General features: G+C 35.5%; 2 protein-coding genes across 2 annotated transcripts in view; one reads left to right on the top strand and one right to left on the bottom strand.

Moving 5' to 3' along the window:
• The window catches only part of dvl1b (dishevelled segment polarity protein 1b), a 28,202-nt gene extending 19,003 nt beyond the window's left edge, over nt 1–9,199 (top strand). Inside the window, exons 5-15 of the mRNA XM_043252387.1 lie at nt 248–386; nt 539–632; nt 893–962; nt 1,044–1,183; nt 2,568–2,644; nt 2,730–2,797; nt 2,910–2,987; nt 3,068–3,202; nt 3,394–3,561; nt 4,295–4,513; nt 8,448–9,199. Coding sequence (XP_043108322.1) covers nt 248–386; nt 539–632; nt 893–962; nt 1,044–1,183; nt 2,568–2,644; nt 2,730–2,797; nt 2,910–2,987; nt 3,068–3,202; nt 3,394–3,561; nt 4,295–4,513; nt 8,448–8,947 — 1,688 coding nt within the window. The 3' untranslated portion in view covers nt 8,948–9,199. The remainder of the gene's footprint in view (nt 1–247; nt 387–538; nt 633–892; nt 963–1,043; nt 1,184–2,567; nt 2,645–2,729; nt 2,798–2,909; nt 2,988–3,067; nt 3,203–3,393; nt 3,562–4,294; nt 4,514–8,447) is intronic.
• Nucleotides 9,200–10,949: 1,750 nt separating this feature from the next.
• LOC122354476 (dynein light chain roadblock-type 1-like) lies at nt 10,950–12,493 on the bottom strand. Its single transcript, XM_043252671.1, has 3 exons — nt 11,876–12,493; nt 11,578–11,745; nt 10,950–11,224 (listed from the first exon to the last, which is right to left on the bottom strand). Exons 1-3 carry the CDS (start codon nt 11,964–11,966, stop codon nt 11,175–11,177), a joined length of 309 nt encoding a protein of 102 aa, XP_043108606.1. The 5' UTR covers nt 11,967–12,493; the 3' UTR covers nt 10,950–11,174.
• Between the last annotated feature and the right edge of the window lie 291 nt (nt 12,494–12,784).

Raw genomic sequence — 12,784 nt, 5'->3', positions numbered from 1 at the left:
AGAGGCAATATACAAAGCCCGGCTCACTGGGATGCCGCCGCCTTACCAGAGCCTTCCAGCCAATCAGATGCCATCCTGAGGCAGAACCACGCCCACAGGAGTGTATGTGTTCTTCTTTTAAAGTTTGTTGCTCAAGGTTTGATCAAGCCATGAATATATACACATATTTGGACCTCTTAGTTGGTATTTAGTTTTTTCAACATGGTCTTGGCAATCCTCACTGTATGTATGTGTGTGTTGTTGTCAGTCCCACGTGTGAACGGTCACTCTAAAGCGGAGCGGGTGGTGAGGGACACGGCCATGGCCTGTGACAGCGGCTCTATGATGAGCAGTGAGCTGGAGTCCAGCTCCTTCATTGACAGCGAGGAGGATGAAAATGCTAGCAGGTTTGGTTTGGAAAAATTTTAAGTAAAACCTTTTTATGTTGATATTATTTTTCCTGTGTGCTAGCCTTGTAACTGAATTATTATTTAGTCTTAGCACTTGGGGCATAATTATTTGTTCAATAATCAATCTATTCTCTTCTCTTCTCTATTAGACTGAGCAGTTCCACAGAGCAGAGCTCTTCTTTTCAGTTAATGAAGAGACATAAGCGCAGGCGCCGGCGACACAAAGTGGCAAAAATCGACAGGGTAAGATGTGTGTGTGTGTGTGTGTGTGTACTAACTTGAAACGAGAAAAATGAAACAGGTTAAACACTAAAAAACATCATTTTGAACATGTCATCATATGTAAATATAAGTATAAAGATGAAGTAAATTTTCAAAGAAAATGCTAAATGTTTTTTGTTACATTTAGGTTTGTGAAATGTGTCATTTAGCTAAATACACGTGTTTTTATTTTATGTGGCTTCAAGGGGTCTTCTGTATCTCCTCTGGTTTTGTTTCCACAGTCATCTTCTTTCAGCAGTATTACAGATTCAACCATGAGCCTCAACATCATCACAGTTACCCTTAATATGGGTAAGATCGGCTTGCCTTGTTCATGAACACTTACAGTACATCACCAATTCATCACTTACACGTTCTCTTTCATTTGCACAGAGAAATACAACTTTCTCGGCATCAGTATAGTGGGTCAAAGTAACGATAGAGGAGATGGTGGCATCTACATCGGCTCTATTATGAAGGGAGGAGCAGTGGCAGCAGATGGGAGGATAGAGCCGGGTGACATGCTGCTGCAGGTAGGTTTAATGCCTGGAATGAAACTTCTCGTGAATGGTTACTTCTAGCGCACCCAAAAATTGAAATTTGTCATCGTTTACTTTCATGTTTTTTCAAACCTCTATGAATTATTTTCTTCTGTCAATCATAAAAGAATGTTGTTATCAAAACAGCGACAGCTCCCATTGACTTCCATACCATGCTGCAGTAGTCAGTGGGAACTAAACTGCTTGCTTACCAACAGTGTTCAAAATATCTTCTTTTGCACAAAATGAGGATGAGTGAATGGGACAAAATGTAAATTTTTGGGTGGACTATCTCTGTAAAAACACCTAATAGCTCAGATTTGCTTGAAAAGTAGATTAGTATAGTGCAGTGTACTGGCTCTGCTGGTGGAAGATACAGTGGTGCATTAAAACGATTATACACTGCAGGGACATACGGCTTGTATTTACATTAGTTTTAGGGATGAAATTTAGCCTCTGGCTCTTTTTTTGTGGCTTTAGTAATTGTAGATGCAGATGCAGCCTTCAATGCCTCCAGCATCTGCTGATCCCTGTTGAGAAGCAGATTAGAGTAGTTATGGATTAGACTGCAGCTTTATATCGGCATGGCACAGTACAGCACCATGACATTAGGAACATTACCTTGAGGTATGAGTATTAGATCAGTTAAACGCACATTTCTTGCTGTTTTTTGTGTACAGGAATGTAGTTAATGAAAATTGAACTGAAATTATTTAAAAGGGTTGTATTTTTTTACCAGTTGTTGCCAAATAAATGAAAAATTATTTACACATAGTTTTTCACATAGAGTGCCATAGAGTGATGACAAACAAATCCATGAATCAGTAAATTGATTAATTGAAACATATATCTGCCTAACAAGTCTAAAACACTATTCAAAGGCCCTCATATTTATAAGTAAAAAAAATTACCTACATTATAGGGTTTGGCATAATTAGAAGTAAACGTATATTCATTATAAAAATGAAAAATATGTCATCGTCTACTCACCCTTGAGTACTTCCAAACTTGTATGAATTTCTTTGTTCTGCCGAACACGAAGGAAAATATTTTGAAGAAAGTTTGTAACCAGGTGACCATTGACTTCCAAAGCAGGAAAAAAAATATACTATGAAAGTCAGTGGTGCCCCAAAACAAAATATCAAAATAATTGACTTTGTGTTCAGCAGAACAAAACAAATGCACACAGATTTGGAACTACTCGAGGGTGGGTAAATGATGATAGAATTTTGATGAAAGAAGGATGAAAGTCATACTGAGGCCCCCTTATAATGTGCTGGTGTCTCATGATAATTCAAAATAATTATAAATAAATAATTTGTTACATTGTTAATATTCAAAATGGCAGCATATGTTTATGACACATTTTTAATTTCAGGTAAATGACGTGAACTTTGAAAACATGAGCAATGATGATGCAGTCAGGATCCTCAGAGAGATTGTCTCAAAGAATGGGTAAGAATGAACAGGAGCAAGGTGTGTGAATTGTCTCAGTTAAAGTAATTGCGTTTTAACTAAGTATTATACTTGTCCTCTGTAGGCCCATCAGTCTCACTGTTGCCAAATGCTGGGACCCTTCCCCTCGTAGTTACTTTACAATACCCAGAGGTCAGTAGACGCAAAATCTTTGTTTATATTTTTTTTCAGATACTCAAAAGCAGGCACAGGCACAGCTGTACTAATCCATCTACTCGTACTCTGCTTTTTTTCTTTTCCAAAGCTGAACCAGTTAGACCCATTGACCCGGCAGCATGGATTTCCCACACTACTGCACTTACAGGATCTTACCCACAAAACGGTACAGTCTTGTCTTTCTGACAAATCACAGCATCTTCTTTTCGCAAAGTGTAATGCTAATCATCTTGTTGTCTTTTACAGAGTTTGACGATCTCCCTCTTACAGTGGGAAAGACGGACATGGCCACTATTGTGAAGGTGATGCAGCTCCCAGACTCAGGACTAGAAATAAGGGACAGAATGTGGCTGAAGATTACTATAGCTAACGCTGTTATAGGTGAGCTGCCTTTTTTCCTGTTTGTAAGATTTAATCCTGCTGAATGCATATATTATGTTTTATTTCAGTTAACAGAAATGTTTATATGTTGTTAGTTTTCCATGGTATTGTACCATATGGTATTAGATAACTAACACATCCCTGGTTTGCAGGTTTTTATTTGTAATCTGTCTGGATCTCACATGTTACAGGAGGTGATGTAGTAGACTGGCTCTACTCACGGGTCGAGGGATTCAAAGACCGACGGGATGCCAGGAAATATGCCAGCAGCCTGCTAAAACATGGCTATCTTCGACACACTGTCAACAAGATCACCTTCTCTGAACAGTGTTACTACACATTCGGAGATCTCTGTCAAAGTACAACACATCTCTACATTTCCTTCAAAGCAATAGTTCACCCAAGCATGAAGATTAGGTGAAAATGTATTTGCCCTCAGGCTGTTCCAAGATACAGAGGACTTTGTTTCTTTATCGGAGCAAATATATGACTGGCTCACCATTGAATCCTCTGCAGTGAATGGGTGCCGTCATCAGCTGATAAAAAAATATGACCGATATACACACAAAAGTCTAACGAGTTAATGTTCTGTCAAGTGGAAAGCTGTATGTTTGTAATAAATGTATCATTAAGGCATCTTCAGACCATTAGCTCCAGTCTCTGCCTATTGCTTTCTTCAGTCAGATGAGAAATAAGCATAAATCAAGCACAATTTATAAGCATATGATATGTAGATACAAATATTCTGATCTGTTATTAGGATTTAAAGTAGGATTTTGTTCTTACAAGTAAGAAGCTTTTCATTTCAGAAGATGTTAATTGATGAAATGAAAGCAAAGTGTTATCAACTGTTTGGACTCTCATTCTGACGGCACCCATTCACTGCAGAGTATCCATTTGTGATCAAATGATGTCATGATAAATCACTCCAAATCTGTTCTAAAGAAGAAACAAATGTATCTATATTTTGCATGGCCTGAGAGAGAGTATATTCTAGGCCAATTTTAATTTTTGGCTGAACTATTCCTTTACGTTTTTTACCAACCTCTATAAAAGGTACGTATCTCTTTACATTTCCTTCTTTCTTCTTAGATATGGCTACACTAAACTTGAATGAGGGATCAAGTGGTGCTGGTTCAGAGCAGGATACGTTGGCTCCTCTTCCCCCTCCGTCCACTAACCCATGGCCCATGGGCGGTCAGCCCTTCCCCTATCCACCCTTCTCCACAGCGCCTTCTGGTTTCCCCCCAGGATATTCTGACCCCTGCCACAGTTTCCACAGCGGCAGCGCAGGAAGTCATCACAGTGAGGGTGAGTACAGAAAGGTTATCCGTCACTTAAGGCATCACAGTAAGAGGACCTGAAATAAATATCAGGCTAATTTTAAAACTGAAAATCCCAATCCTGTGGTATAGTCTAGTTTTTGAAAGCAGTAGTTATGAAATTATATAGCTTGCACATTCTTATATGTTTTAGTTATACAGTTATATTATTTTTATACTGCTATCCCAGCACAAGGCTTTTTTTTTTTCAAATATGGTGGATCCATCCCAGCTGTAGCATTTTGCAGCTTTAAAACCGTTCAGGCATCTCTCAGTTTATTGTCCTCAACATTTTAAGAATTGATTTCAGCTCTTGTCATGATTTCGCCTGCGGTGCTTGCATTCATCTCAGTCTCTGGTGCTTGTTGTCTTCAACGCCGATGCATTGCGCAAAGACACATCCATCTCAATCCACGACCCAATCACAATAATGCATAACCTGTTGCTCATTTCACACATGCCATGCAGTAGCTCAGTGAAGATGTCAGGAAGGAAAGTCGGCAGCCTATTGTGAATGTGTTTGTGAGTTGCCTGCAGAAAGCAGCTAGAGTGATCTGAGTGATGGTTTAGGTGTGTTGTGAGGTTTGAAGCATGGATGAATAGCAGTCAAACAAAGTAAAACTAGGGCATGTGCTTGGCTGTGTGGAAAAACATTGAAATATTTATATACTATATATACAGGTACATTTAAAAAAAAATATATATAATGAAAAAGGTCAATGCATTTTGTCACTCAAAGTGAAACACATATATTATATAGATTATATGAAATATTTCATGCCTTTATTTCTTCAAATTTTGGTGATTATGGCTTACAGATAACGAAAACCCCAGAAAATTGTAATGTTGTGAAAAAGTTTGTCAATATCATGTTGTCATACCCTAATCAGCTAACTATCTCAAAACACCTGCAAAGGTTTCCTGAAATGAGTGACAAAAAATATTGACCTTTTTCATGATATTACAGTTTTTTGAGATACATTTTTTACATATGATTTACATATGTTTGGGGGTTGGTAAGATTTTTAAAAATGTTTTTGATAGAAACCTCTTATGAACACATTAAAAGCAATAATATAAAGAAATAATATAAAAATGTAAAATATCTATTCTAAAATAACTATTCTTTTTTAATAGATATATTAAAATGTAATTTATTCCTTTTATATAAAGCTGTATTTTCAGCAGCAATTACTTCAGCCTTCAGTGTCACATGATCCTTCAGAAATCTTTGGTGCTGAAAAACATTTTTATATATAATATTTTAATCATATAATTATTCTTTTTATATTTTTTTACAGTAATATTTTTGTTGAAACAATGATACATTTTTTTCAGTATTCATTAATGAATTGAAAGTTATAAAAGAACAGTATTTGAAATTAAAATAAAATGTCTTCAACTTGATTTTGACTATTTGAATGCATCCTTACTGAATAACAGTATCAATATCAATTAAAAAATAAGTAACCTTACTGACCCCAAACTTTTGAATGGATTTTTTTAAAACCGATATCCCATGGGATGTCAAAAGTATACTCAATATTGATTCCATTCAGTATAAAATTTCTATTTATAACACATTAATGAATCAACAATACTAACAAAAAAATCTCTCTTCATTATCTATGGAAGTGGATTAGGGCCAAGCAATAATAAAAAAAAAATAAAACCATCTAGAGATTAAAGTTGTTAAATTTTGAGAAGACTTGTTCAATTAAAAGAAAAAAAGTCTAAATAAAATGTTGAAAATGAACTCGTTAAAAATTTGTAATTTAGTGAGATTTAAATGGTAATTTAATGATTATGTGATTCACCGGCTGATAACTTGTACAGTTATTTTAACAGATTTAACAGAAATAATTGAAGATTTTGTTTTTGTAAATATTGTAATTCTACTTGAATTCTACAAAATAAAGCACTAAATATCAGTCGAAATGGTATCAGCAACTGAAATGTTGGCATTCAGACCACCCTAGATATCACTATTGTACTGTAAATTCTAACATATCATCACAACATGTAAATAAATATCTTATATGAGCACGTATAAGATTTTATTTGTACTGAGCAGATTCCAGTACTGCACTGAGGCTGTGAGGATGATTTGTGTTTGATAGAGCTTTTGGTGTTAAGATAGACAGACGGCTTAACTGTGTTGTTTCCTGTTCATTTCTGCTGTGCAATGGCAGACTGATGGAGGAGGTAGTCCCAACCCTGGGGTGTCCGGTAAGGCAGCCTCCCTCTCTCACTCTCCTCTCTCTCTCTCTCTCTCTCTCTCTCTCTCTCTATCTCTTACAGCCTTCCTCCATGACTGGGGTTTCTATTGCTGGATTTGTTCTGCTGCCTCTCCTCTTGTCTCTGTATTTCTCAGCATGTCAAGTGTTGTGGGAAAACGAGATGCATACACCGAAGTCTGGGAATGCACATGACAATATCAATGTAGTAATCATATGTGTTTGTAAAGCTTTGTCATGCCTGTTATGTAAGAGTGAAATGATGTGGCTTGAAGTTTGACAGTGTTTAAATTCAGGATGGAGCACCTCATGATCCCATTTGCATCGTCATTTGACTCCAGTCTCATGTCATCCAGTTTTAATTGCACATCTGATAGATGTATTTCATCAGCTCTTTTATTGCCATCATTTTTCATCAGATTTTAATCACTCTTGGATCATGGCATGACGGAATTAGGAGTAAGAAATGCAAAAGATTAGTCATTATAGAGTTAGTGAGGGATGGAGTGTTTTTGTGAATAGCAGATCTTCATTAACACAAACTAATGAGCTATTACTTCAGAAAAATGAAAGGAGGCAGCACTGATTCGTTTTGCATAAAGGTTCAGATATTACATTTGTCGTCACAGTACCAAAATCCTTTAAATCAAACAGTATTATTTTTTTATATTAACAATAGCTGCATATGCCCTACAACATGAAAGATCAGTAATAATGACTTTCATTACTTTTTCATACAGCAAGTGAACCTGTATTATTAAAGATTTCATTTTACTTTATATTACCATGTTGTTTATGTTTTTTTAAGGATAAAGCTGCTAAGCAGAAATCTGCTAAGTGACAGAACTTGAACTGGACAGCGTCTGACATCAACAATCAATTATCAAGCAACACTTTTTTTAAAGTTTGACATTATTTTTTTTTTTTTTACCTATGAATTCTTTTATGCAAAAAAAAACTTTAATCAAAACTGACAGAAGACATTAAAATAAAGGCTTCTATTAATTAAAAAATATCAAGTTGAGTTTTCTACACTGCTAACAACAGAAAAATTTTTTGAAGACCTAATCAGCAAATTATGATTTCTGAAGGATTATGTGACACAGAAGACTGGAGTAATGACTGCTGAAATTTCAGCTTTGCCATCACAGAAATGTTACATTTTGATATTAAAACAGATTTAGAATTTATTTTTGAATATATTATTTTTTATTTTTGAATTGTAATGTCACAATGCTGTCTTAAGAGACTTAGAAAACATATATATATATATATATATATATATATATATATATATATATATATATATATATATATATATATATATCCCTATATATATATATATATATATATATATAAACTGTGTAGTTACTTGCTGTCAATATTAGTTTTTCACCTGCTTTTTATTTTCCTTGTTACCATGCAGGGACATTTAAATTTTTTTGTCATGCATTAAGCTAAAAGACTAAAGAATTGTTTTATCACTTTTATCGCGTTTTTATTATTTTATTATTACTGGTGTTAAATCATAAATATATTGTCACTGTGCAGAGGTTAACCAAGCAATGTTAACCACTGATGTCATGTAAAGATAGGAGAATAAAATACATTAGGTTGATTTATTATTTTGCAGTTTTGCACTGGTTTTTCTCCATATAACCATATAAATCTCTGTTTATTTTTCAGGAAGTCGAAGCAGTAGTTCCAATCCTAGCGGTGGGAGGAGCCAGCGGCCTGTGCCGAGGGACAAGGACCGCAAATCAGCAGGCAGCGGGGGCAGCGAATCGGATTCAGGCAATCGAGCAGGCGGGAGGCGGGTTGAGCGTTCAGCCAGCCAGTTGAGTCACCGGAGCCATGCTCCTTCATCTCGCAGCTACACTCAGTCCCGTGTTCCCTCTCAACACAGCCGCACGTCCTTCTCCTATAGCCACGCTCCCTTTTCCAAGTACGGCCACACCTCTTGTGCGCTCAGCGAACGGAGCCACGCTTCCTCTTACGGACCCCCAGGCCTGCCTCCTCCCTACAGCCTGGCCAGATTGACCCCTAAGGGGGCTATCAGCAGCGGGCCCCCAAGGGCCCCTCCAGTGAGGGAAATAGGGGCCATCCCACCTGAACTCACCGCCAGTCGCCAGTCTTTCCAGCATGCCATGGGCAACCCTTGTGAGTTTTTTGTGGATATAATGTAATCCGATAAGCAAATAGTAAATAACAGTACAGTGAAATCTCACAGGATGAGTGCCATGAATACAGTACTGTTTCTGTGGAAGGTTGAGGAGCAGATGTGTTAAGATAATCATGTGTTGAGCAGAGGGCAAATACACTACTGTTCAAAAGTTTGGCGTCGGTAAGATTATTTTATGTTTTCCAAAGAAGTCTCTTATGCTCCGCAAGGCTGCATTTATTTGATCAGAAATACAGTAAAAACTGTAATATTTCAAATTATTATTACACGTTAAAATAAGTTTATTTTAATATATTTTAAAAAATGAATCGCTGTGATGGTAAAATACATTTTCAGCAGCCATATCTTCTCTTTGTAAATGTTTGTGCTCCCTAATATTTGTGAGGTGTTTTTTTTTTAAAATTTCATAAAAAAACAGCATTCATTCGAATACAAATATTTTATCATTTAACATGTCACCTTGAGAAAATTTATTAAAAAAACAATATATATATATATATGTCTATATATATATATATATATATATATATATATATCTATATATATATATATATATATATGTCTGTATACACATTGAACCAAATGTTTAAACAGTAGTGTACATCCAAAAGTATGGCAAGAAACTGCTAAATAATTTTATTGTTAAGTTATGCTATCATTAACAAAACAAAACACAAGTGCAGTCAAACAAGGTTTGTATTACAAATTGGGTTCAGCTGAGCTTTTTAGACCAGTATTAAGCATTTAGCAATAAAATAGCACACCAGCAGCCACATTTTTAATCCTAAATTAGCAAACAGTAAAGACAATCAGACAATGCCCTCTGCTGGTCAGGAGCTGTTAGTCCTTTCCAAAGCTGCCCCATGAACAGGCTACTGATCAACCTTTAAGATCCAGCAACATTCGGAAGTATTTTCATTTTGTGTTTTTTCTATTAAAATGCTGTTTAAAACAATCTTAATATTGTTGTTTCAACTTAGATGGTGCACATGATTACAGCTTACATCTCTTGTGCCCTACAAGCTCTCTGGGCAGGTGAGGAATATCGGTGGAATGATTCATTTTTTTGACACGTTTCCAATTATTACCAGGTCGGAAACATGGTAGCATGTCACTGTTATGGCTCTCCTGGCTATAAAGCACTAGCTAGAATAATGTATTTTCAGCTGCTGGATATCAGGGTAAACTCAAAAACCAGCACGTAAATGGTGTGTATGCACAAAAGAAATTGGCCCTTGTTGAACGTTTGAAATGAATCATTTTTTTTGTTTTTACAGATGTTCTTAAATATTGTCTGTAAGTCCTAATGAGATTTTTGCCCCAGGAATTGATGTGTCAGTTGTATGATGTGATATCTGGTGCTGGTAACCTATTCATCTCAAAGAGAAAACATTTGCTAATGCAAAAAAAGCTTGTTTAAAGTAACTAAATGAAGGGGACTAGTTAGCATATGGACTGTGTACTACTGTGTATGTAGTATTTAACCATTTGAAGGCTGACAAATTGGCACTTTTATAAGGCCCGATTTGCCCTTTATTGTGAATCTACATCTTTAGAAGTGTTGTCTATTTTTCTCTCCTAGGAAGATCGGGGTGGGGATGGGGGGGATGCTGTATATAGTTCATTTTTACTGTATATATGAAAATAGATAATTGTAAAAAGTTTAATGTACAGAGCTTCTGGTCATGCCTTTTTGTAGTTATGTATGATGTAAATCGGACTTGTGTGTTTGTGAGTTTAAAGCAGTTTTCTAAATCTCATTCTGCTCTTTGTGTTGTATCTGTCTGACCATTTGTAAGTGAAACTGTCTGAAATAAAAGATTCATCTAAATGCCTGTCTCATTTGTAAGAAAAAGTATAATAAATAATAATAAAAAGACTACTATTAAAAAAGAATAAATTAGCTAAAGAACTATAGTACTGTTTTACTATTTTTCTAAAAGTGTACTCTATATAACATTTCAGTATTTACATTTAAGCATTCACAAAACAATTTAAACGCATTGTTGTTTTATTTTAGTTTATTTGCATACGAAAACAGGTACAGTATGGTATAACGTCACGCTGATGCCTCCAAATGATGAATAAGCAAAAGCAGCACATTCAATATTTATAATAATGAAACTTCTTCATCATAACAGTGTTTTATATAAACTTTGCTGGAACATGGAATATAACACGTTTGGCTATTAATTAGAAAAGAAAAAGAAATAATGAAGAAAATGAAAAATTCATGGCGCCTCTTTAGACTTTCTAATGGCAATCATAAAACAGTCCTTAGCTGTGGAAAGAACATAATAAAACACATTAATTTATAATAATAATAATAAAAAGTGTCATAAATATGTGTCCTATAACCTCAAATACAAACATAAGGAAAACGTTGTCATACACTGATCGTTCTGTACGCAAACAAAGCCAAAACCTAGATATTGTAGGCAATATAGAAATCCTAGCAAGGACGTGTCCGGGGAAAATAGCTCTTATGGTCACCCTTATCAAACTCTTACGTCTGGAGGTTGTCTAATTCAGTGGCTCTCAACCTTTAAGGACTCTTACTGAGACGTGCTAGTTTAAAAAAAACACATCCTAACATACTGAAAACTAGCATTACACAAGTATACTTTTCTTTACCTGTGGAAACCAGAATATCATTTTTCTTAGTTTCGATATCCAGAAGGACGGCTTCATCCTCAGGGTCAAGCTCCTTCAACACTCGCTGAGTTGTGGTCAGCAGCTGCTGGAAATTATAGGTATAGTGAAGTGTACGCCGGTGGTCCAGATTGCTTTCTATAGGGATGCCTATTTAAAAGAAATAACAAATAAATCTTTGCCTGACCGGTTTCATGTTACTACTGGCTGCATAAAAGCACATGACTTCACGTGAAACCAAACTATAATAATAACTGAACATTTCTCATATGACAGACACCTTCTGGGTTGACCACGATTACTCCTTCCACTCCTTTCTGAGCCTGAATCCTTTCGATAGCCTCCTCTGCCTGTAACATTAACCAAGTCATTAAAACAACAAAAGTATTTAGTAATGTCGTTCGAAACAGCAGCTGTGAGATCCCTAACGTTAAATACGGGAAAATGTACGTATTTCTGCTTTGTTAATTATATTTAACGTTACTCTAGCAGTAGCTGGCAACGCCTTGCTGAAGTTAGCCTACTACAAAAACCTTAACAAACGCGTACGTCGACTTATATAAACATATATGAGCACATACACAACTTTAAGTGCTAAAATGTACTCACCATTTTGAAAGAAACGAGATTGTCCTTTTTGCTTGTTTGGATCGTATATCAACGGTCGAGGAGCAAACAAAACAAAACTGAGGAGTTTAACGGTCGTCCGCATCAACAATCGTCACATTTTTCATATTCGCATTTTTTAAAATATATGCAAATGTATAACACTATCATTTGTATTATATAACATTTGCATTAAATTACAAAACAACGTGAGAGTGTTTCTATAGTTTCTATTAAAATCTTAATTAAATGTAATTAAATAATTAAAATCATTATTTGAATTATTAATCATTTTTAGTACGTCTCATTTTTTCATTTAAGTATCCTTACTGATCACAGCTTTAACAAAAATATAGAGGACAATTTATTTTCTTCATTTATTTTCTAGCAAAAAGGCCAAAACAATTGGTTTGGGTGTTTATTGGTATGACATAGTAATGGAATAAAACAATGACTTTACAATGACAGATGCTACAGAATCTGTGAGCTGCAACCATGAAAGACATGCAAGCTCATACCAGACAATATGCATGAAGTTCTTACCCATTAAGCTCTTTCTAATAGGCAGGTGAATTTAATGACA

Source organism: Puntigrus tetrazona, chromosome 11 (genome assembly GCF_018831695.1).
Source record: "Puntigrus tetrazona isolate hp1 chromosome 11, ASM1883169v1, whole genome shotgun sequence".
Taxonomy (NCBI): Eukaryota; Metazoa; Chordata; class Actinopteri; order Cypriniformes; family Cyprinidae; genus Puntigrus; species Puntigrus tetrazona.
The sequence above is the reverse complement of the archived record's forward strand: the minus strand, read 5'-3'. Positions and strand labels throughout refer to the sequence as shown.